Below are 26348 nucleotides of genomic sequence, written 5' to 3'. Positions count from 1 at the left end.
TGTTCTCTTCAGCTCGGTAAAGAATGCCTTCACCTTAATACCGTCAGAAAATATAAATACACAATGCACATAGCTTCATCCCAATAATATGGAAGACGCTGGCACCTAGTTATTTCTTCTGAGGACTAATATTGACCTAAAGTAAGTACTTAATTACGAAGTAAGTATTAATAACTACGAGTAAGTGCGTAAGTATAATAATATTTTCAATACATACCACAAGTTTCTTGAAAACGATATCAAAAGTTGGTGTTGAGTCACGGCTATGTAGTTACAGCACATTTTTAATGACTGAAAGTTATTAAGGCAAATACAAGAGAAAGTAACAAACATACCTAGGTAACTAACACTTAACATTGTGTAAAAATTAAGATGCGAACAGTATGTAGGTAAAACTAGAATTTATTGTCCACCGAAAAATGCCGCCAAACCGCGGGAAATTTAAAAACTAAAGATTTTATAACGCTGGGACGAGTATTGTAAACCTCCGTAAGTAAATTATTTCACTCTCATAAAGACCGGAAAAGAAAATATTAAAATATGAAACGCGGCATGTTAGAAGAAAATGTTTTAAAAAAGTATTCTCTAAAAGGCCGCGATTTTTTAGATTGTGCCTGTGTTGATATTTCCCTGATCGGACTCTGTTGGTTTTAAACTTTTAAAGGGATTTATAGCGATCTTATACTAATTAGCTAACATATAAAGTAAAAACACATAGTATTGAGATTTAGTGATAATAATAAATTAAGCTCATGTTACTGTTAGTAAGATTGAAGCGCATTACAAAAAATATATATTTTAATTAGACACTAATATCAATAGATACCAGAAGATATTAGTAATATTCTCTTAAAGTTAATCGTCACTAAAGCACTAATTAATTTTTAAAAATACATTTCATTATACAACAAAAGGTTTTTTTGGCTGAATTAAAAATCGACTAAAACTCACTTTGACATTTAGTCGATAAAATTACATGGAACGTGCTTAACGGAAACTGATAAACAGCGCCCCTGGCGGAGAAACTAGAACAAATAATATTAAGAACGTAATGGTGGCTGCTTGTAGTCCATTGCTGACAACATATTATTTTAATAAACCGAATGAAAACCTTCAAAAACTAAGTTTGTCCGGAAGAAAATTTGCGAACTGTTCAGGTAAGTCGAAATTAATGGGTTTCTCTCGATTTTTCATCATAGATTGATCGTAAAACTTATCAGGAACCTCAAAATGGCTGCCATTAACATATTAAATAGCCCAAGTCGTAAATTTTTACGTAGAAAAACTTTATTTTTCTGGTATGGTGGCAATGATTTTGAAATGAGCGGTGAGTGATAAGGATGTAAACATTGATAAGGGCTGCATAAATATTACCATTTTTATTAGAGCATTAAATGTGGCCTAATTACATAAGAACAGATATAACAGTAAACGCCTTGTGCTAATTTGAATGATATATTCAGTGAAATACCGAAATATTAATGAAAGTTATAAGCCTGTTTTATAACTTAACAAGGTTCAAGATTTCGCTGGTTTTTCAAAATCAATTTAAAAATTATGGCTTATGTTATATCTTAATGAATATAAATCGTATCCAACTTGTTGGTGTTCCTGTTTTCCTAAAATTTGCTGTCAATAGACAAGGAATATCTATGCTAATGGAAATCGCATGTAGATGTACTTATATGCGTTTAGTGCAGGCGCAGTCTATAATTAATAGTTCAATATTTTGTTTATTTTCGTCTAAAATAAAGATATTTAGAGGACCTATAAACTATATTTTGAACGTGAAAGTTATAATATATGTGCTGGTCGCAGCAATATTTTAAATAAACATAAAAATACGAATATCTGTTGGTACAAATGCACGACTTTTGAGATGATTCTTACGAGTTCAAATTATTGAAAAAGTTTCCTATATGGGGAGATATTCCAGGCAAGAATTCGATTCTACACCTTATATCATAGAATATGAATTATTAATAGCCAATGTAACCAATAGATTTGCGTGATTAAACTGTTTATTTACAGTTAGTATATTATTTTATAGTTAATAGAGCTATTATTTAGCTATGTATGACTAGGTGCCTATATACATAGCAAAAATATTACGATTATTTATCTACTTGCGCGCCCACACTTCGCCCGGGTAACGCAAAATTTACTTTAAGAAATAAGACACTGAAATCTTCCTCAAAAATTAATATTATACCTATCTATTAGTGAAAACTGCATTAAAGTTCGTTCAGTAAATGTTGAGTTTATTGTGAACTAGCTGACCCGCGCAACTTCGCTTGCGTCACATGAGATAGTCATAATATTCCCCGTTTTTGTAACATTTTTCATTGCTACTCTGCTCCTATTGGTCGTAGCGTGATGATATATAGCCTATAGCCTTCCTCGATAAATGGGCTATTTAACACTGAAAGAATTTTTCAAATCGGACCAGTAGTTCCCGAGATTAGCGCGTTCAAACAAACAAACAAACTCTTCAGCTTTATAATATTAGTATAGATAGACAGACAGATGCAGGAGCGACGTTGTTTTTTAATATGAAGTGATTTCTGTACAAAAAACAGCCAGTATTACAGTTAAAAAAATGGCTAAATTAATAGGTAATTATTTAGAACAGTTAGAATAATAATTTAAATAATTAGCACACCTTTGAATAAAAACTAAGATATATAAAAATATAGAATAACTAGCTATTGCCAGCGGCTCTACTCAATTAATTTATGATGAAAAGTTAATAAATGCTTACATTCTCATCACATATAAATATTAAACCACTATGCTCTATTACAAGTTCATAATATGTTCACTATTTTTGGCTCTGCGAGAAGAGATAGCTGTTTGCTAAAATTATATAATATGCAAATTATATAATCTTAGCAAACAGCTATGTCTTCTTTAAATAAAACTGCAATTCTTTACCCTTTTAATGTCGGTTTATTATTTATTTCTGCTATTGCAAATGAGTTACCCCCGGTTTCTGAGGTACATTTAGCAGTAGCTCATCTATTCAACATTTAAACTCATACAAAAAAACTCTATTTAATAGATTAACTACCGCTAAGTATACTCAGAAACCAGGCATTTGTAGACTTATCTCATGCATGACCATATCCTCAATGTGGTCACCTTAATACTATCACCAACCTGTAATAGGGTTTGAATTCCAGCTGTTGACAAATTGAATATTTGTGTAATTAATATAAGTATATAACTTAATCGGCATAAGTATATATTTGAAAAGTATTTATGTATGTTTATCAGTTATCTGGTCACCTTAATACAAGTTCTTCTTAGTTTGGAATCAAATGACAGTATATAAGCTGCCCAAAAATATAAATTATTTACTATTACTATATGTACCTATATAAGTATGTTTATCAGTTGCCTAGTAACCATATTACAAGTTCTGCTTAGATGACTGTGTGCGAGTTGTCCAAATATATCAACTTATTATAAAGTATATAAGTATGTTTATCAGTGGTCTAGTAACTAATATATAAGGTTTTTTGGAACCAGGTGGAATTATACTGCTCAACGCGGATCTTGTGTGGGACTGTTATATTAATTTGTATATGTTGTTTATTTTCAGTATGAGTCAGTGTTGTTTCATATGTAACAACAGAGCTGGTGTGACTTTGAGAAATTCTACAGGATTATTTGGAGAACATGTGAGTAATGCAAATGTAATAATTAATTTCTTGAATGTAGTATTATTTTTTTGTGTTATGTTTGTTTTATTAGACTGTGTATACTCATATGTATAAGAAAACTGACCACACTAAAAATAAATACTGTGGTTAATTAGATGGTTAAAGAAAATAAATAATTTAGATTTTAATAAGAACTTATTTTGAAATCCCACAGACATATTTTAACGTATTATTAGTTTATATTCTTAAATGTTTTTGTTTACTGTTTCAGAATGTTCTTCAATCAGGCAAAAAAGTGTTCGAGGTAGTGAGTGAGATTATAGAAAAGCCTATAATAGAGAAAAATGCACACAGCTCTGTGCTATGCAAGAAATGTTTCAAATCTTGCTCAGAATTTGACTTAATTAAGACTAGGTAAGCTATTCTTTATCCATTATTTACTACTGTCTATACATCTATCGCATAGTTAGTGGTCAACCTAGTGTCAAAGTTGTTCAAGCCGCCTGAAAGTCCTTTTACATGGCTTAACGACTGTTATCATAATTGACAACTGGGACCATTTTTTTTACGTACCCTCCGAAGCACGAAGACGCTCAGTTCAAATACCACTATGCGGTGATCCATCTATAGAATACGGTAATTCTTGCCAACGGTTGCTTAACCCACAGATCGTTTACTGCCTGGAATGAACTGGCTATGAGCGCGTCGGTTAACCGTCGTGAAACCTTATTTTCCATTCTATAATACTAAAACAACAATTTATATATTTCAGATTGCATAAACTAAGAAGAGATTTCCTAGAACAATTCAAGCAATCGTTAGCTATATACAGCATAGATTATGATACCTATGGAACTACGATAGAAGAAGATATTGTCAAACCGGAGCCAGCGCCGCCGAAGTCAGTGGTTCTTGGCAAGAAGCTAGTGTTGCCAGCGTCAAAATTACAACCTATACCGCCGGATTTGTTGCTCAAAGTGGGGAAATTACCACCGTTTTCTAAGACTGGTATCATTCCACAACAACTTAAGGTGAGTGTGATTTTGCGGTATGTTTTGAATTTAATATTTTTTCCTTTGGGGCTTGTTTATATTGCCTTTCAAGCTATAATATAAATAAATTTAAACACTTGTCCCTCTGCTGTACACTCCTCCCGTAATAGAGGGTTTAGGCCTTGAGTCCACCATGCTGGCCAAGTTTTGGTTGTGTTTTTTAAGATATCCTATTGATATTTGAAGTTCTGCGGCAATAATTGCGACTGCTACTCAGAGAGTAAAGGGTCGATTCCTCTGTTTAATCCTAAGTCTGACCTGTCAAGTCGTTTATGCGTTTTTATTAACATTGTACAACTATTTATGTGCCACCCAAAATGTGTATTAGCATATGGATGTCAATCTTACGACCCGCTCTTCAGTTTCGGAGGTGTACTTAGTGACCACATGAAATACCCTACGAACGCCGTTACAAATTCTAACTCCTATTTCATAATTTTTCAGGCAGCGCCTTCAACACTAAACCTGAAAGTGACAGTAGGATCCTCAGTATTAACCCAAACAATAAAAACAACCACCACAAGCAAACCCACGGACAAAAACATAGACAACAACATACTAAGTTCTTTAACAAACTCTTTGAAACATGACATGGACAACATCGTGACGTCACAAGCCAGTATTACACCAAAAACGTCCATTTTGAATTTCAACGTGAATAGCTTGCCTAAGAACTTTTTGTCCGGTGCGGTGATGAAAATCGGGGATGATGATAAAATTGATGGTGATAAGAATAATGATGATCACGAAATGGAAATTGATGAAGGTATGTAGGTTTATTTCATGTGTTAGTTGATAACGCTGGTAGGCACTTATCTATTTATTCTGAAAGTTTGATTTAGTATATATTATTATATTATTTATATCAAATTTCATCTTTTACTAAGTAGCTCCTGAGATTGGCGCGTTCAAACAAACAAACTCTACAATTTTATAATATTAGTATTTATTATTCAGAAGGTTTACCTTGGAGCCATTACAAAATTACTATAAATTCAGACAAAATAAACAAGAAAATTCATTAAGCGCCATGTTTTAAGTGGTCCTCAAATACAAATTGGTTTGAGACTTGTTGTTACTTTAAATCTGTGATTCCCAACCAGTGGTCCGCGGACAACCAGTGGTCGGCAGAAGTCAAAAAGTGGTCCGCGAGTGAATCTTTCATTACTGACTGTTATTCTTACTTAACTTTATTTCTTAAATGTAAGCTCAGAAATCACATAATACAACGTTACAGAAGTTTATCTCAAAATCTTTTGTTTTACCCTATTATTACAGTTTATTTTAAATATACATACATAGTGGTCCATGCTAATAATAAATAAATAAGTATATAAGTGGTCCCTGGGAACAAGAATGGTATAAAAGTGGTCCCGGACTAAGAAAAGGTTGGGAACCCCTGCTTTAATGTAGAGCTTTCATCATGTTAAACCATTAGACTCTAGTTTAATAGATATTTATTGTAATGTTTACAGATTGTTCCCTGTCTCTGGTGTCAGTATCGACGGCAGACAATGGAAACTTGGCCTTACAAGTAGAAGAAGTTAAGGTAATTATATTTTTTTACTAGAAAATACTATTTATGCTCCATTTTGTTTAGATAACTACGACCGTGGTGGGTTCAAATACAAATACATTCAGATAGGATGTTTGCCCTGAGACATTTGTGTATTGAGCATATGTTGCGCGGAACCTGGTTGTAAATCTTAAAAAATCTCGTATCACGTTTTGATTTGATTCTCATGAAATTTTGTGAACATATTGAGTAAGTCTGACAATCAGCATACATCTATTTTTCATACCCCTAAGTAATAAAGATTGCCCAACCTAACTTTTTTTTTTACATTTATATGGCAAGTCAACGTTTGCCACGTCAGCTAGTTTATCTATATAAGTATGTATTTAGAAGTATCTAAGTATGTCTGGTATATAAGTCTGGTTACATTGGTCAACACGAATTTTGAGTCTGAGTTCTGTACCTTTGATTTTGATTACATATACCTAACTTAATAAGGAAATAATATTTTTATCTAATAAAGTTTGCTTTTGTAGCTTTTAGAACGAATTTTAAGTTTTAATGGTAAAGCTCTTTTTTCCACATACAATTATAAATATATAAGAGTAAAAAAGTTATGATTTATATATTTTTATTAATTTAAATGATGAAATAAGGCATAGAGAAACACAAAATACAAAAAGGATACATATTTTTTTAGAAATGAATACTTTTGGTTTTTTTTTTGTGTGAAAATAGGAACTTGATGTGTCAGTAGGCTCTCTCCATATTCATGGTACTTCAAACTTCATCTTTTTTTCTCTCCTCAGTACCAGGCTGAAAAAAATATTAATAACATTAATTAACGATGTACACATGTAATGTATATTTAAAAAAATATGTATATAGGCATATAAATGTTCATTCAATATAAGGAGTATTTTCTTACCTTCTAAAGTGTTTTTGCAGTTATTACACAAGAAGTGAGGTGCCCATATTTTATCCTGACTTCGTACTGACATGTTAAAGTAAGCTTCATAGGCTTCACAAAATGCCTTATTTGATGATAAACAAATTTTATTGGCTCTCACTTTAATAAATTCATCACAAATGTAGCAAAAAGAGTCCACGTCGTTTTTACACTTTTTCGATGCCATTTTTAGACCCCGTGACGCAAAAAAATGTGTTATTCCTTTTAAATGCGCACGCGCATACTGCCATGACACTCTGCTACCACTCACTTCGCACCCCCAGACCCCTCACCCCTGGTTTTGAGTCATAAATGCAACGGCTCTTCAAAAAATCTGCCAAAACCCTATATATTTAGTTTTCGTTATATAAAGTACAAAAGCGAACTTTATTTATTATTAATGTTATTCCTGTTTTCTTTTTGATTAATATAATCAGAAAATATTCACTAAAACACAGGCTCAAAAAAAAAAATTTTTTTTGTCGACTTGTGTTATCATAGTACAAACTCAGCTTTTTTTTTAATGAGATGACCATGTTTACGATTTTCAAAAAATATATTTATTTAGTACAACCACAAGTGTACAGTCCTGCTATTTACCAATGTCATTCATAAAACAATTTAATATTTCAGTCATTAGCCAAGACAGAAGTGAGTGAGTTCTTGAACGTGAGTGAGCTGCCCAGCTTGGACGGAACGAGTGAGGATCACAAGTATATACTGGGCAAGGTGCAGATACTGAACGGAGAGGGGGAAGAGGACCTCGATGATGATGAAGCTCGTAAGTTATGACAAATATTGTGGTTCTAATATAAATTTAGCCCATTAATGTCCCAGTGCTGGGCAAGGGCCTCCTCCCGTGATGAAGGGAGGGATTAGGCCTTGAGTCCACCACTCTGGCCAAGCATGGGTTGGGGACTTAAAACTTATACTTAATAAACAATTGTCATGTTTATATAGATTCTGATGTGATTCATAGGAAAGGAAACTTTAAGCATATCTAGATTGGAATATTAATTTTAAAAAATATATACAGGGTGTAACAGACAGGCTACCGAAAACGAAAAAAAAATGATTCTAGACATGATTCTGGTGCTTATGGCGTTGAAAATTTTCATCGCTTTTTTCATGATTTTTTCGGTTTTTTATGCGTTTTTTTTATTTTTTTTCGGTATTATTTCGTTAATACTACACAGTGCAACATGAATATGAAAAAAAATCCGTCATATTACTGTTTTTCACAAAAAACAGCAATGGATTAAAACAACGTATAAATTCGCTATCAGCTGTCCGCGGCCAACGGCCGCGACGGTCGACGTACCTACGCGCGCCACACAGACACGATTACGCACACAGCTGTCAGCCTCACTCTCACTAGTATGCAGCGTTACTTAGTATTTGTTCTTCTATGTTAAAAATGAAAATGACATAATTATCCCGCTCTCCGATAAAAGGTACATTAATAAGATTTAAAATGTGTGTGATTTAATGATTTAATATCTTATTATTATTACACGTACAAATACATACAGAACGACAAAAAATTTGATATTGATATTCTTTAGCGCTATAAAAATCTCTAATAAACAATTTAACAAGTATTGTCGCTTTGTTCTATTTGTTCTTGCAAACTTATTATTCTATTCGATATTTACACGCTCATTCATACAAGCGCGGTGCGACTCGAAAAGTAGATGGCCGTAGTGACGCGTGACGCCGCGACCGCGCGTGGATGTTACATAGATGGGATGCGACAAAATGAATGCTAAGTAATTCTCCGGGGATAATGAATTATGATAAGTTAGTTTCTCTGATAAGAATATTAATGGATATTGATTGTTATCATTGTTATGTACCTACATTTTTTATGGTTTAATTAAATAAACGTTTCGTGTTTATTTTATTTACTTTAATCTGATTTTATGTTATTAAATATCAAAGTAGGTATTTTAAACTTACATCAATAATGTTTGTAATGTTATTCGGTATTTGAATAAAACTACAATGCAACGAGTAACAACTGTGACAAGTAAAAATAGTACCTAATGCCACATCAATATTTTATTCAATCTAATCTCTCGCTGGGATCCTAACTCGTCGCTCGTCACCAAATCGGCGGCGCGCGTGCGGACGGCGCGGAGGGAGCGGGTGGCGCGGGCGAGGGGCGGCGCGAGTGAGCGGAGAGGCGCCCGCGCCGGCGGCTCTCTTTGATAGTTCGAGCAATTCGCTCGCGGAAGACGGAAGCTCTTCACCGGTGTCGTTCGTTATGTCCTATTCGTCGTGTCGTGTGTGAACTGCTGTTTATTATTACTTGTTATTGTTTCGGTTTTGAGCTGTTAGTGTTTTTATTGTTATTATTTTTGTTGTTATTGTTTTCGAAGTGCAGTTGTGTTCGTAAATAGGAAGAAATGTTGATGTGCTATGTATGGTGAAGCACGTGGAAGTGCACGGCGTGCTCTGCACCTGTACGTCCGGATCCAAAGGTACCTACTCAAACTCTCGCCATACACCAGGTAATTGCGTGTTGATAGACATTGATAACAATTCGTTTTAGCACTTTCTTATTATTGGTTACATTTTGCTATTATTGTTTGATTTCACGTAAGCCAAGTAGGTATCTACCTACTTACAATTTTACTATGAGCTATTGTAACATACGAGCGTACTTACGATACCTACCATAAACGATACATGAGATTGTTATCTAATAATACATACTAGTGAGCGCATAGACGTGGTGGTACGCGTACGTACTGCTGATTGTTGGCAGCTCCTCGCATGATCAATTATTGTATCAACCACATTGTAAAACTTTTGGCGATTGAAAAGAGTGGCCGTGAGTTTCTCGCTAGCTCTTCTCATAAGGCTCTACCCCCTTTCCGAGCTAGTGGTAGATTCAGTAATTGTAACGACTATCGTAAGTGTCAACATTTGACCTAAATGAATAAATGATTTGATTTTGATACCTACGACGCGTCGCGACATGTCGTCGCTCAGCGCGCCGCCGCTGCCAGAAATCTCGTAGGCATGCGCGGAGATATATCGCGTTGTTCACTATACATTGAATGCTCAAAAATGACTAACTCGGGAACCAATCATTTCCGAGAAAAATGGTTGAAGTAAATTTCGCGCATTTAGTGTCACAAAATTAACACTGAAGTTTTCGGTTAACCGTCGTTTACACCCTGTATATTTATTTCTTTGTTTAATAATCTAGGCTCAGACGGCTTGGAAATGGTTGTTTTTTTTTGTATAAAAAATAAAGTTTTCCCAACCGGTATAACATATTTTATTAATGGTAAAGGATTTTTGTAGATTATACATTAACTAAAATTCACAAAACAACCTCATACATATATTATAATCTTTGTATAAATAACAACATATTTCTTATATTACAGACACAATAGTGGTAGACAGTGAAGACGGTTCGATACTACGCATGGTGTCCGGTCAGAAGTTCATATACGAGGGCGGAGAGATATCGCTCGTTATGGCCGATGAACAGAACAACGACTCTAACGACTTGCAAGACGAACAAGGTATGTGTTTAGTATTTTGTTATAACATCATGCTTGTGATACACGAAAGTGTAAGCAAAAGTGTATAGAATTCACCCAGGATTCACTTGTTAAGTTGAAGGTGTTTAATATATTAGTAGAGCTTGAATCCCAGACCGGACCGCCAGAGCGGTTAGTAGATTTAAATAACAGTAAATTTCCAATGATTTAAACCTAATAAAAATTTGATGTATGTATGTTTCAGATTCTAATGATGAGACGGCAATAGAATTACAAATGGCTGGTGATGAAGAAACAGCTAAAGCTATCTTAGCAGCAGCTCAGGAGCAAGGTATGGTCATTACTATTCTTCTTCTTCTTATCGTATGGTTAGTGGCCAACCTGGTGTCAAAGTTGTTCAAGCCGCCTGAAGGCCTTTGACGTGGCTTAACGACTGTTATCTTAATAGACAACAACCGGGACCGACTTTTTACGTGCCCTCCGAAGCACGGAGACGTCTAGTTCAAATACCACTATGCGGTCACCCATTTATGGAATGACCGCACCAAGGTTTGCTTAACCCACAGATCGTTTACCGACCGGTGTGCGCAACTGGGTATGGGCGCTTCGAATTACTATTAAAATTTTTGCTTTAAGTGCGAAGCATACAAAGTAGGAAGACGACCCTTCGCTATCTCTACATACAACGCACGCTGTCGGAAACAATACCTTGACTTGGTTAGGGTCGAAAGGTCGTGGGTTCGATTCTCACGTCAAGTAATTATTTGTGCGATCCACATATAGTTGTTACGAGTCTGGTTGTACTTTGTGTCTGTTATTTGTATGATTGTAAGAGTCCCCGAATATAAATAAAATAGTCCCTGCAACACAAGAGCAATTCTTAGTGCTGGAGTTCTCTTTAAAAAAAACAAAAACATATTTGTATAGATCATTCACAATTACTCGTGCTTGTTTCGTTTCGGAGGGGTACAAACTGACATTGTGACATTTTTATAAGACGTATGACAAAAGCTATTGCCTTTCTAAAATTTGCAATAATAATTACATATTGTTTTGTTTTAGGTGGAGCATTTATCAAGGTGGAATCAGGTGAAATGTTCCGAGTGCAGACTGTTGAACCACGAGATACTACAACCTTCGTCGCTAAAGATGGAGACCATTTCAAGTGTCTTCTGTGCGAGAAAAGTGGTTAGTATATACATAACATCACGAAGGTTACACCGTTCCCAGAAGGGGCGAATTCGCCGCGAATCGATTACCGCGAGTTAGTTCGCCTTACCTAGACATTAGGCGCCTATACATAGCTTCAGGCTTCAAGAAATACGCGCGGAAAAATCGAAGCGTATCGGCCCCTTCTACACAGTGTCTTCTTAGGTTGCATTTCCTCTGAAACGTGGCAGATAGAAATCAACCAATCACACACGCAATTTTTGGCATAAGGTTCTTCTTCTTCCTATCGCATGGTTAGTGGTCAACCTAGTGTCAAAGTTGTTCAAGCCGCCGGAAGGCGTTTAACGTGGCTTGCCGATTGTTATCTTAATTGATTACAACCGGGACCGACTTTTTACGTGCCCTCCGAAGCACGGAGACGCCCAGTTCAAATACCACTATGCGGTCACCCATCTATAGAATGACCGCGCCAATGGTTGCTTAACCCACAGATCGTTTACCGACCGGTGAGCGCAACTCGCATTAATCACTACATAGTTTTTTTTCCTTTCGTGAGCTAGGATGCCACAGACAGACACGTCAAAGTTATAACACCCCTCTTTTTGCGTCGGGAGTTAATAAAACTGTGTATTTACACAGATTTACATCGATTACAATTCTCGTTAACTGTGCGAAACCCCTATGGCATTCTTAGAGCGCGGGATCACCGTGCGGCGTGCTGACTTACTCCACTGCGTCACGGAGGTATAAAAGTCCCCGCGACACAAGAGCAATTAGACACAATGCTAAATGCGGGAGTAGTCTCAGAGGTCGGGGAAAAAGTCTTTTCGTATTATAGTATGAACTTGTAATAAAATCTCTTTGGCTTCAAGAATCACAAATGAGTTGGTACACGGTTCATTAGCTCGTGAGGTACCCAAATATCGAGCTTTTTTGTGTAGAGAAAAGATTTTATTGCAAGTTCATACATACTATAATGCGAAAAGTATTTTTCCCCGACCTAATATACGGTTGTTGTGTGCTATATACCGGGCACTTTACAAAATTCCAGGCTTTATTGTGTACAAAAAACTTACTATATATACAAATAGATAAAAAATAAATAAAAGAAACAAGTATTAAAATAGAAAAAAAAAAACATGGGAAGCGCACTACGCGTCGTAGTACTCCTCCACATCGCTGTCAATCGGGAACGTTCCCAGAATGCTGGCATCAAAATATAAAAGATTGTTATGTTTCAGGTGAAGTAATGTCGGGTGACGCGGATTCCGTGATGCGACACATGAAGCGCGTCCACGACGCGAGGTTGTACATCTGTCAGTTCTGCGGCGCCATGATGAAGAAGAGACAGGAGTTCTCTGCACATATCGGTGAGTGAGTGACACATCGCCTGTTCATCCGACTGATATTATAAATGCGAAAGCTTTTGGGTATGTGGCGACCTATTTCATTCGCCCATATTCGCTTGTGACGTTTCCGAACGCAACCTGTCAAATCGACTTTGACAGCTGGCGTTCGAAGAGCTTAGATCTTTGTCCCGCGCGAACATTCTGGGACGCGCCAAAAAGTAGAATGGACGCAGGTCCATATTTCTGTAACATATAACTCGGCTTAAATACTGACTCAACAATGTACATTCAGTCATAGTTGTACTAAAACTTCTGTACTAATAATATAATATAGTTAAATAGCAACCAAGTCGTTTGTTTCCTGACCTAACGGCGCTCACCAAGCATCCGCCAAAGGTATGTATGTATGTATGGATGTTTGTTACTCTTTCTCGCAAATACTACTGAATCGATTACGATGGAATTTGATATATAGGTAGCTGAAAACCTCGAATAACACAGGCTACTTTTTATCCCGGAGTTCCCCGGTTTACACGGGAAGGGCTTCCACGCGGGCGAAGTCGCAGGTGGCCTCTAGTTTCCTATATTATGTCACACTAGCTGACCCACGCAACTACGCTTACATCACATAAGAGAATGGGTCATGATTTTCCCCGTTTTTTTTACATTTTTCGCTCCTAATGGTCGTAGCGTATTTTGACATTCTCTCTTATGTGACGCAAGCGAAGTTGCGCGAGTCAGCTAGTTTTATGTATAAGATGAATATAAAAAATAAGTCATTTGCTGGAGTTGACCGGCGTAGCTGACGCGCTGAAAACGCCTGTGTTCTTTGCGTACAGAGAGATGTAAATATGCCTGTCTGAGATCGGCTGACTATGAATGTTATGATCGTAAAATAAAATGTGAAAATTCGTTGAGTTTCTCATGTTTTGTGTTATAATAGAACTCGTAGAACAAAAGTTGTTGCATTATGTTAGCTATCTAGATCTGAGAGGTTTTCGTTTCATTTTTATATCATCCTTTATAGTTAAGAATTAAAATGTCGCTTACGATTATGATTCAATTGATATTCTATCGGGAGGCAAATGTCGCTCAAGGTGTTGAACGAGAAGAGAATCTTCGAGGTGAAAACCTTTTTCTGTCTACATCGCTGCGGTCGCTAAAAGCCTATGCAGGCCGATGGCGCATGGCAAAATATATTTTTTTTACTAATTGATATTCAAATGTATTGATATAGAAGGTCAACAAAAATTTATATACTTAAAAATGTTACTGTGGGATCGATTCGATTTAATTGCGCGGCGGGCTCCCTTTGCGGGATGTCGCTGTATACTGTGGTAGGCAACGACATACCCAAGACTCCGGCGCTAGTTGTTACGTGGGGGTGAGGCGGCAGGGGTAGAGGAGCGGAAAATGCATACAATTGGCATTCCTGTGCAGTTTCTTCGTATACAACAATTGACATCAATACCAAACCCCAATCTGTCATTTTAAACTAAGACATATCAACTTTTGACTACAAACGCAACTGAAGACTGCAAGTGTATCAGGTGGCAGTGTGGCACGAGCCGCCGAGGTGCGGTTAGCGCGCGACATGCCGTGGCGTGGTTGAAATGCCACGCGATGTAATCGACTCATGTGCGGTGCTTGACGTCAAAATCCCTCGCCGCTGGCGTCCCGATCTGCGTGTGCCTTATTCATTCATCCCTAGTGTTTAAAATAACACAGATTTCTTTTGTTAAAGAAATATAGCGCGTTTTTATTATTGCCTTAAATTTTGTATCAGGGCTCGTTATTTAGGACACTTTTCTATTCCAGCGGAGCATGCAGCCAAGCTAAAGTCAGCTCCGGCCAAGCAGCACCTGTGCACTACATGCGGCCGGACATTCTCTAGCCGCGCGGCTCTGGGCGAGCACGCGCACGTGCACGCGGGTCTGCGGCCCTACGCCTGCAGCGTGTGCCACAAGAAGTTCGCGTCCAAGTACTCGCACCAGGCGCATCTCAAGACACACTCGGTACTTGTACATGTTCATACCGTACTACGTGGAACGTAAAACGTTTGTTCTCAGGAGAATAAGACAATAGAAAGTTGAAATGGGTCGTGAGTTCGTTCCAGAAATCCCAGTAGCGATTGTTAGGAGCACTAACTTAACTGATGAGCGCGCAGACGCCACGGCCTCGTACAGGCTCGCCTCACCCACTGACACCGTCGGAGTGCGTAGTCACATGTTGTCATTTAACTGCACGTTTGGCGCAGTAATTTAAATGGTCACCTCGTCGCAATAACCCTAGCGTCGTGTGTGATGGGTACGAATCCCACCGGGGACAAATATTTGTGTGATGAGCACGAGTATCTGTTCTGAGCCTGGATGTTAATTTACTTATATAAGTATACTAGTTGACCCGCGCAACTTCGTTTGCGTCATTTAAAAGAGAATGAATCAAAATTTCCCCGTTTTTGTAACATTTTTTACTGGTACTCTGCTCCTATTGGTCGTAACGTGATGATATATAGCCTAAAACCTTCCTCGATAAATGGGCTATCTAACACTGAAAGATTTTTTTAAATCGGACCTGTAGTTCCTAAGATTAGCGCGTTCAAACAAACAAACAAACAAACAAACAAACTCTTCAGCTTTATAATATTAGTATAGATTAGTATAGATAAGCAATAAGCAATAAGCATAGATATTTAGAAGTATATAATTATGTTTAGTGTTTACTAGTTATTTTATTACCATAGTACAAGCTCTGCTTAGTTTGGAATCAGATGACCGTGAGTTGTTCAAAAAATATTTATATTGATATTTGTTTCAGAATCGTCCGCGTCCGTTCAAGTGCAGTCAGTGCGGCAAGTCGTTCCTCACACAACAGAATCTCATACAACACGAGAAGACTCACACCGGCCTCAAGGAATTCGTCTGTGGCATATGCAGTGAGTTTATTATTATATTGTTATTCTGAGGTTATATCCTATATCATCGTATGGTTATTGGTTAGTGGTCAACCTGGTGTCAAAGTTGTTCAAGCCGCCTGAAAGGCCTTTGACATGACTTAACGACTGTTATCTTAATTGACAACAATCGGGACCGACATTTAACGTGCCCTCCGAAGCACGGAGACGCCCCGTTCAAATACCACTATGCGGTCACCCATCTATGGAATGACCGCGCCAATGTTTGCTTAACCTACAGGTCGTTTACCGACCGGTGAGCGCAACTGGCTACGGGCGCCTCAGATAGTTTATTATTATAATGCGTTAATCTGAGGTTATATTCTATATCATCGTATGGTTAGTGGTCAACCTGGTGTCAAAGTCGTTCAAGCCGCTTGAAAGGTCTTTGACAGGGCTTAACGACGGTTATCTTAGTAGACAACAACCGGGCCCGACTATTTATGTGCCTTCCTCGCCCTTTGGATGCGGTCATCCATCTATAGATTGACCGCGCCAAGGGTTGCTTAACCCACTGATCGTTTACCGACCGGTGAGCGCAAGTGGTTATGAGCACCTCAATCTGAGGTTAAGCTACACTTGCTGATATTGTTCTGTGTGACCATCTTATACATATCGAGTTCCTCCGCATTTCGGAAGGGACGTATAATGTTGGATCCCGGCTGTCATTTTCGAAGTTCTTTGACAGTCGATACCAATAGCCAGAAGTACCGAAGGGTATCGTGTTATACCCGGGTTACTTACTGGTTTGTGGAGGTACGATAGGCAGTCGCTCCATGTAAAATACTGGTATTTGGCTGCATCCGGTGAAATTGGAAGCTGACTCCGACATATTTGGATTGGACGGCATTGTACAATTATACATTTGTATTAATATTTATTTATATTGTTATTCGCAGACAAAGCGTTCAGCACTCAGCACAATCTAGAAGTGCACGGCGTGGTGCACTCGGGCAACAAGTCGTTCGTGTGCCCGTCGTGCGGCAAGGCCTTCGCGCGCCGCCCGGAGCTGCGGGACCATGTGCGGACACACACCGGTATGGGACACGTATATACGCACTTTTACACACCATTTTGACTATATTTGTTGTTGTTTATCGTATGGTTAGTGGTCAACCTAGTGTCAAAGTTGTTCAAGCCGCACGAGAGACTATCGACATGGCTTAACGACTGTTATCTTAGTAGACAACAGCCGGGACTGACTTTTTACGTGCCCTCCGAAGCACGGAGACGCCCAGCTCAAATACCACTATGCGGTCACACATCTATGGAATTACCGCGCCAAAGGTTGCATAACCCACAGATTGTTTACCAACCAGTGAGCTATTATTTCGTTAAAAAAAAAACAAAAAAAAACAATCCTTTAGTACTTTATACTCTTTTAGTGTTACTATTATTTTAGTATTAGCTTTTTGCTCGCGTCTTTCAGCCTCGTGCCTTTAGGGAGGAATTTCCAGAAATCTCTTAGTCTCCTCTACACTTCCTAAGAAATCTTCATACAAAGTGTCAACTTTCTACGCTGAGTAGTTCATCAGTCACTTGGCAACAACTGAAAAATATATATATCTACTTATCTTGGAATGCCTAACGTTTCGGCGAAGGTTTTTTTTTCTTTTTTTTTCACAACTGCCGCAGTAAGAATTACTCATGTGTCGCGGGGACTTTTACAAACATACAAACAACCAGCCCCGAAACAATTACTTGTGGATCGCACAAATAATTATAATTGTCCGTGTGGGAATTGAACCCACGACCTCCCGTCGCAATGGTATTGGCGTGGTGACTTAAACCACTGCGCCATGGAGGCAGTCAATGTGTCTCACTGACTGACAGACAATGCACAGCCGAAACTACTGAGCGTAGAAACTTGAAATTTACTATGAAGATTCCTTAGGAAGTGTAGAGGAACACTAAGATGAAGAAGAAAAAAATAAAATATATGTGCATGTCAGGCGAGCGGCCGTTCTCCTGCGACATCTGCGGCGCGCGCTTCACGCAGCGCTCGAACCTGCACTCGCACCGCCGCGCCACGCACCTGGACGACAAGCGGTACGCCTGCACGCTGTGCCCCAAGAAGTTCAAGCGTAGGAGGTACTAGCTTTTAATACTATTTTACACTTAAATTTTCCATGAGTTAAGATAAATTTAAATTTAAAGAATTAATTTAACGGGGAAGTCCCAAACGGAGATGGCGGTACGACTTGACGACCGAAGGGACTGGAAGTCTAGGGGAGAGACCTTTGCTCAACAGTGGGACACAGAAAAAGGCCAAATAAAATAAAAAATATTAAGTCCGGTTTTTCATGACCTCTGAATAAATATCAAATAGCATGTCAGATGAAATTTGGAAAAGTGTTTTTATACATTTTCTGTAATTTTATTTAGCACATAGGTTATCTAACACTTATATTTTACTGTGGAACTAGCCCCCAAGGAATTAAACTACATCGCCGCTACCAAGAATAGAAATCGGCAAATTAATGTGTACGTAAATTGCAAAACATTACCGCAAATCACCGGGCGACACACAATAACAAATTACCGATATTATTCTATGAAAATTAAGTCACCTACATCAAATCGCGGAATGTCAGCGATTTGACAAGTTCCGAATATGTATATGAATGCGTATCAGCAAGTTGACAAGTTTCGTATATTTAAATTACAAAGTTGATGTCTATCGCAGGTTGCTGGAGTACCACATAAAGGCGTGTCACACGGGCGAGCGACCGCTCAAGTGTGACATGTGCGGCTCGTCGTTCGTGTACCCCGAGCACTACAAGAAACATATACGCATACACAGCGGGGAGAAACCTTACGTCTGCGAGGTACAACAACACTACTTTATTCATTAATATTTATAAGCAACCACTGTCTCATTTTCAATCATTATTTTTTGTATGCTCATTTAGTTAGCAACAGCCACGCGGATCGATCTTTGAGGTTAATTCGTGCTAGTCGAGGTTGTTCTGTGGATGGGTGGGATGGGACTAATTATACATTCCGAGTTCCTCTGTATTTCGGAAGGCATGTTACAAGAAGGCGCTTTCTTTGACAGCTCTTACTAGTAGTTAAAAGCGTGAAAGTCTAACAAGGAGTCCTAACGAGGGGTATCGTGTACCCAGGTAGCTGGGTTGTGCAGGTCCAAGAGATATTAAATCTTCTCCAATAGTTATAAGAAGGCTAGGTTGATGATGAGGGGTGCATTTGTTCAGAAAGTAGCCTATATTCAATTCCCAGCCTCAAATTATTCTCATATTTAATTTTAACGAATTCTCGGTTTGTTAACGAAATCTAAAACACGAAACAAAGATACTTTCATATGTTAATACAAGTTTCTTTTTTGTATTGATAATTCTTATTCTATTATTGGGTATATAAGAAACTGTATTCGTCCCCAGATCTGCGGCAAGTCGTTCAACTCCCGCGACAACCGCAACACGCACCGCTTCGTGCACAGCGACAAGAAGCCCTACGAGTGTGTGGCGTGCGGCGCGGGGTACATGAGGAAACAGCTGCTGTATGCACATATGAACACTAGCGTGAGTATACTGACTGTATTTACAAAAAAAAATATAGAAAAAGTTCAACTGGCTCAAAATCACGGTTCATGAGATACAACCTGGTGACAGACAAACAGTGAAGTCGCACGAGTCCTGTTTTTACTTTGTAAACTTGGCCAGTATGATGATGGCCCCTGCCTTGTTCAAGAGTAGACCCCTGCACAGCAGTGGGACGGTCATGGGCTAGAAAAAATATAAAAAAAACTAAACTGAAATGCCATCCTGTGTTGTCTAACCAGTAATATGTGGTCCACAAAAATCAGGTTTAATACCCGGATCGAACGAAATTCAGGTTTTTTTTTCATAGTAGAATTTTCTTAATAGTCCGGAGTTATTTCGCGTTCCCAGTAAAGCACCGCTATGTACATACATATTTAGCCTTTATTCCCTTAGTGGTAGGTAGAGTACATCCATTCACCTTGTCATACAGGACCGCCAGTTACGAGTACTATAAACCTGACTATTTTTCAACCACCGTTACATATTTATGTATTCTTTTCTTTCACTTTCAGGGTCATTTAGCAGAATCAATAGTGGTGAATCAGCCAAGAGTTATTAAAGTCTCTGAAAATGTAAGTATTATAACTACATAGTATAACAAGTGATGCAGTTTTTAAAATATATTTAGAATTTCTAGAAGAAAATTGATGTTTATCCAAAACTGAAAATAGTAAAGGATTTTCGTAGATGTTTTTAAAATGGACGAGGCCGTGCCGGGCCGCTAGTAATACTTTAAAATAATAAATAAATAAATATTAATGGACAACTCACACACGGTCATTTGATTCCAAACTAAGCAGAGCTTGTACTATGGTAACCAAATAACTGATAAACATACTTATATACTTCTAAATACATACTCATATAGATACATTAACATCCAGACCCAGAACAAATACTCGTGTTCATCACACAAAGATTTGTCCCGGGTGGGATTCGAACCCACCACACGCGGCGCCACGGTTGTTGCGGCGAGGTGACCGCTTAAACCACTGCGCCAAACGTGCAGTTATTAAATAAAAATATTTTTTTTTTCAGCAGGTAGCCGGAACGCAACTAGAGTTTGACAGATCTGATTCCCAATCTAGCGACAAATTCGATACGGTAAGACACACAATTATTTGCAATTAAACTTCTGAAAATGAAAAAATCTAAATAGATTGGCCATAAGATTTCTTATTAGCTCATCCAATAAGAGTCTACAAACTGAAACAATAAAATTGCAACTTGAACTCGAAATTTAGCTAACCCCATACATATTACATACTGCTTATTTCTTTCTTTTTTAAAGACAACTTCCGCACTAAAAATTGCTCTTGTGTCGCGGGGACTTTTACAAACATACAAACAACTGGACACAAAGTACAACCAGATACGAAACAACTGTTTGTGTGATTCACAAATAATTGTTCCGCCTGGGAATCGAACCCACGACCTCTCGACGCAATAGTAGCGTGGTAACCTAAACCACTGCGCCACGGGGAAATAAACTCGGAGGATTTTACAAAATAAATTTATAGAAAACTCACATATTTTCGTAAATTTGATTAAATATATGTTTTTCATTATGTTTCAGATATTTGAAGCTACGGAATTGGACCCATCCGGCGTCAAAACAGGTAATTATTATTTTACTCTATTTTTACCCTTTTATTCATAAAAATATATGAAGTTATGAAGCGCTTATAAAGTGTTTTGTTGAATGAAAAAAAGAAACATCTTATAGTAAGTAGCTTTTTAACTAAAATAGATTTATAGTGTGTTTATGAATAAGAGGCTTAGTCTATTGTAAGTATACATAAACCGGGAATCGAACACTGTTTATAGTAGGTAATGCCTGAATAATATTTTAAACGTATTTTTTTTGTTTTCAGTAAAAGCTGAAACGGAAATTGAAGAAACCAAGCTCATATTGCAAGATGGTAAGTTTAATTTCGTTAACCTTACATTTTAATTATTAATATGCTTTTCTTGAAAACACCACACATATATTTTCGTATGCTGCATTACTTTGTATGATTTTGTCCTACTACTTTTGTCACCATGTATCTATCTCTCTCTTCCATGCTTTGAATCCCAAGTAGGGATATAATCCACTTGAATAATTTATTTTGAAAAAGCAACATAACATGTATTTCTGATATTTATTTATTTTTTACAGAAAAGGGGCAATTGAGTCTTATTCAAGGAACTGAAGACCCTACACTATTAACATTACGTGAGTGTTTATTTTGTTTTATTATGAACTTTTTTCTCTTTATTATAAACTGGTCCGACTTCGGCCGGGTATAGTACAATTTTATCCCGTTGATTGCCATAAAAACCTTGTCCCGACATTTACAAAAAGAATTTAGTTGTTCAAAAGTTAAGTTTATACATTTTGGTGATTCATATTTATTTATATAGATCTTCAATATCTCTCTTTAATATTTATCAGTCAATCTAAGGTCCCATAGAATTTAAAAATGTAATTTTTTAGATTTTAAAAAACTTAGAATATTTTTTAAATCCATGCTTTTGTTTTACAGATAATCTAGGCGACAGAAGTCACGGGACGATACTAGAAGCAGTCAGCGCTGAACAAACGAGTGAACCGACTGAGGTTAATTATAAAACTTTCAATTACTTTAAATAATATTTGTTGTTAAATTTTTAACAATAATTATATTTATTTTCATAAACAGCTTTATGTAACCTAACCAGATATTTTTTTACTAAACGCCAAATATCCATTGTCAGATAACTTAACAATTTTGCCAACAACCCAATTGGTGGGTACAATTCCAATTCCAACTAACTTGGGCAGTAAAATGGTTAATAGATTTTATTTCTATTTACACGTCATATTATTATCTTCTCTTTAATAATTTGGTCTCTCTAAAGTTTCTAAAAAAACTAATTTATTAAAGAAATGTATGTAATTTTCAGATCGTAGCGAACGATGAGAACGGTGAAGTGGTGCGTCTCATACAAATCAAATTGCCCGACGGTAACAACGGATGGGTGGCCTTCAACAGATTATAACAATATATCATTATTGACAATAGCCAGGTTTACACCTACCTATAAGTATCTGATAACTTACTTGACAGATAAACCCCCGGTTTTTTAAATTCATTTAGCGGTAGTTTATCTATTAAATAACGTTAAAACTTATATAAAAAAAACTATATATTTTCTACAAACTATATACTTTTATATAAGTTTTAACGCTATTGAATAGATAAACTATCGCTAAATGTACCTCAGAAACCGAGGGAAAGTAGTGTTTGAAAATAAGGCCCAATTTCACCACTTCTAGACTATCTTCAGATAAATCTATCTATATGCATATAATATAATAAACTGTAAAAATAGCGTGTCTGTACATTTTTACAAAATAATCAACGAAAGGGGTTTAAAAACAATAAAAGAACACAGATCGACAAAAAATTGTCTGTTTATCCGCGCAGTGTGTGTCGTGGTTCAAATCCCACCCGGGACAAATATTTGTGTGATGAGCACAAGTATCTGTTCTGAGCCTGGTTGTTAACCTTTTCACCGCCAGAGTAATATTGAAAATCGGTGTTCCCCACGCCAAGCAATAAATTCCTTCGTTTATACCTACAAAATAATAGTCACGGGAAAAGTGTATATCGATAAAACTTCGATTAATTTTACGTGTTCTTATATTATGAGTAAAAATTGCATAAAAGTACCACAAAATTTTATTGAATTTCTCCCATGTGTCAACTTTACACTACTCAGTACTCATTACCCAAAAATAACAATGATATACACGAACAATTTGCATAAAAAAAGTACTTAATTCAAATATTTTATTCAAAAAGTCACAGCACTAATCCCAGTTGTGACGACACCTTTTGACGTTAAGAAACGCCACTGGCGTGGTCAGCGCTGCGATTTCAAATTTTGCCGCCTTATATTAGAGATGTACCAGTGTGGCAAGTCGGAGTGAAGTATAATATATCGTTACGTTTAATCATTCATCTGAATACGTTAAATTATAATCAATACTCAATTTTGCACAATTGTTTCGTACTCGTATCTTACGATTTTAATAAATGTAGAAATAAAATTTTCGTAATATTTTTCTAGTAATATTTATATTTATTTATATTTTTTTTTCGTAATATTGAATAACGACAAAAGTAGTAACTATACCTAAAAGGTACAATAAACATAGATAGTACGTATTGGCATGATAACTGTGTTTTTTTGTTAGTCCTACAACAAATACCTTTATTGTTTGTTTAATGTATTCAAACAATAACTTACCTCTAAATCGTCACTCCTTAAAGATTCTGCTTCAGAATATGTAACATCATCTTCTACACCTTCTAACACTCTCAACAGCTCTTCTGTCGTCATTTGACTTGAAGACATTTTTGTGGCGCAGATGGTGTACGAAAAATTTATTATACACAAGAATTTATGTACCTATTATTAATAACGTATTGCAACAACACTACGAGTGTCCAGCAGCGCGGGTGACGTCAGAGCGCGCCGTCTGATTCCGTCAGTGGCGTACGAAGCACTGTAAGGGATTCCGCTAATAGAGATGCGCGAGAGTTGCCACAAAATGATCGATTTGCACTTATTTAGCCATGAGTTTATCACTAGATATGGTAGTTTTATTACATATTTAGGTTTGTATTGAATCTAATTTAAAACATATCAGACAAAAAATTTTTTTTTCAGAAAGGAGTGAAGTATTTCAATTTGTTTTCGAAATATTGCATAAAGTGTTTAGATTGTAGTCCTTTTCCTTGCACATCACTAGTTGACGCGTCTTCACGTCTGTGGCGTGGATTTGCGGGCTAAATTTATACATTTTGCATGATGATTTACTTTGTTTTTTTTTCAGGTACAACTGTCTAATTATTATATGTCTTTGTGTAATAATGTAATAAATATGTTTAGGTAATAATAACAGGAGAAAGAAAACACTTGAAACGTATTGTTGTATGTTTATTTTGAACTATAAAAAAGTGATATTTTTGACGTGCTATCACGTCGATGGCGTCGTGAGCGATTTTCAATTTTACGTCTCTTAACGTCCGTGGCGGTGAAAAGGTTAATGTATCTATATAAGTTTGCATTTAGAAGTATATAAGTATGTTTATCAGTTATTTGGTTACCATAGTACAAGCACTGCTTAGTTTGGAATCAAATGACCGTGTGTGAAAAAAATAATACTTAAATGTCACTCAATTTTAAGTTACGCTCAATAATAATAACTTAAAATTGAGTTATATTAGACTGTATTATTACAGCCTTATTTAACGTCGTATGAGCTCTGATTATTAATAATACAGTGTTTTGTCTGTTAAAGACGACTCCCGCACTTAGAATTGCTCTTGTGTTGCGGGGACTTTTACAAACATACAAACAACGGACACAAAGCACAAAAACCCAAAACAATTACTTGTGGACCGCACAATTAATAATTGTTCCGTGTGGGAATCGAACCCACGACCTCCCGACCTAATGGTGATTGAAATTGACAAAACGCTGCATAACTAATCAGAGCTTATACGATGTTTATTAGTAACACAGTTATATTGTACTATAATATATTTAAATTATTTAAGACTGAAAAAAATATATCTTGTAAATATGTATTTATTTAAAATAGTTATTCTTAGGCTCCATTTGAAGAATAACGTTAAAATTATGAACGGTTTAATTAATGTATTATTCATTAATTTTAAGTTAAATTCAACTCATTACTGTCGCACTGCTGGGCAAGGGTCTCCTCCCGGAATGAGGGAGGGGTTAGGCCTTGATTCTACCACGATGACCAATTGTGAATTAAACACATAAAAAATAAGACTATTATATTAGCTAAAACGCTTACATCAAATGTCGAGATAAATATTGGTTAATATAATAAATAGAATTTAGACAAAAACTTTGTACAATAATTGCCAATTTTTCATCAGTAAAATAAAATTTTAAAGGTTTGCAATAAATAAAATAAAGTAGTATTTTACAATAGATTTAATCGAAATCAGCTTCCAAATGGCCAAAATAAAGTTTTAACATAATCATAATATTTAACATAACATCTTTTATCAAAAGGATTCAATATCATGTAAAGTTGTTTTAGCTATGTTATGTTCCACTGGGTTATGGTCTTTTCTCAAAATGAGGGAGGGGTTAGACCTTGAGTCCACCACGCTGGCCAAATGCAAGTTTAAAACTTTGTATTCCTTCAAAAATTGTATTATAGAGCTCTCAGGAAAATTGAATCGCTATTTTTTCCAATGATCATACATACATACATACAATCACGCTTACTTCCTATAGGGGTAGGTAGAGACAAGAGAACCCCGCTTGGTACGATTACAAAGTTCCTTTGCTTCATTCGCATTCCTAAATATTGTTTATCGTCATTAAACAGAATAGACTATAATAATATATCATCTTTAAAATGTTCCTGAGTCCATCTGTGCAGTCTAATACAGAAATTATATATAAGTTAATTTTAAGTCAGCTTTGCAAAGCATAGCTTGTTTATTTATATTGTAAATATACTGATCTATACTGTAAATTACGTTACTGTAATATATTATGTTTAATAAAGAGTTTTTATTGATAACTGTAT

At 36.5% G+C, this 26348-nt stretch overlaps 1 protein-coding gene across 2 annotated transcripts; it reads left to right on the top strand.

Moving 5' to 3' along the window:
• The first annotated feature begins 1041 nt into the window (after positions 1 to 1041).
• Positions 1042 to 23489, top strand: LOC142984155 (uncharacterized). 2 transcript variants are annotated; one of them, XM_076131571.1, is made up of 24 exons: positions 1042 to 1157; positions 3605 to 3683; positions 3937 to 4079; positions 4438 to 4696; positions 5162 to 5483; positions 6193 to 6266; positions 7816 to 7963; positions 10584 to 10724; positions 10948 to 11034; positions 11766 to 11891; positions 13115 to 13243; positions 15041 to 15237; positions 16040 to 16157; positions 17075 to 17212; positions 18128 to 18266; positions 18862 to 19003; positions 19577 to 19717; positions 20251 to 20310; positions 20780 to 20842; positions 21315 to 21357; positions 21613 to 21660; positions 21900 to 21956; positions 22267 to 22340; positions 22667 to 23489. In XM_076131571.1, exons 2-24 carry the CDS (start codon positions 3606 to 3608, stop codon positions 22760 to 22762), a joined length of 2823 nt encoding a protein of 940 aa, XP_075987686.1. In that variant the 5' UTR covers positions 1042 to 1157; position 3605; the 3' UTR covers positions 22763 to 23489. The 2 variants fall into 2 exon arrangements, with proteins under 2 accessions (XP_075987686.1, XP_075987685.1); XM_076131570.1 differs by having other exon boundaries at positions 20777 to 20842.
• Positions 23490 to 26348: the final 2859 nt, after the last annotated feature.

Source organism: Anticarsia gemmatalis, chromosome 26 (genome assembly GCF_050436995.1).
Source record: "Anticarsia gemmatalis isolate Benzon Research Colony breed Stoneville strain chromosome 26, ilAntGemm2 primary, whole genome shotgun sequence".
Lineage (NCBI taxonomy): Eukaryota > Metazoa > Arthropoda > Insecta > Lepidoptera > Erebidae > Anticarsia > Anticarsia gemmatalis.
The sequence above is the reverse complement of the archived record's forward strand: the minus strand, read 5'-3'. Positions and strand labels throughout refer to the sequence as shown.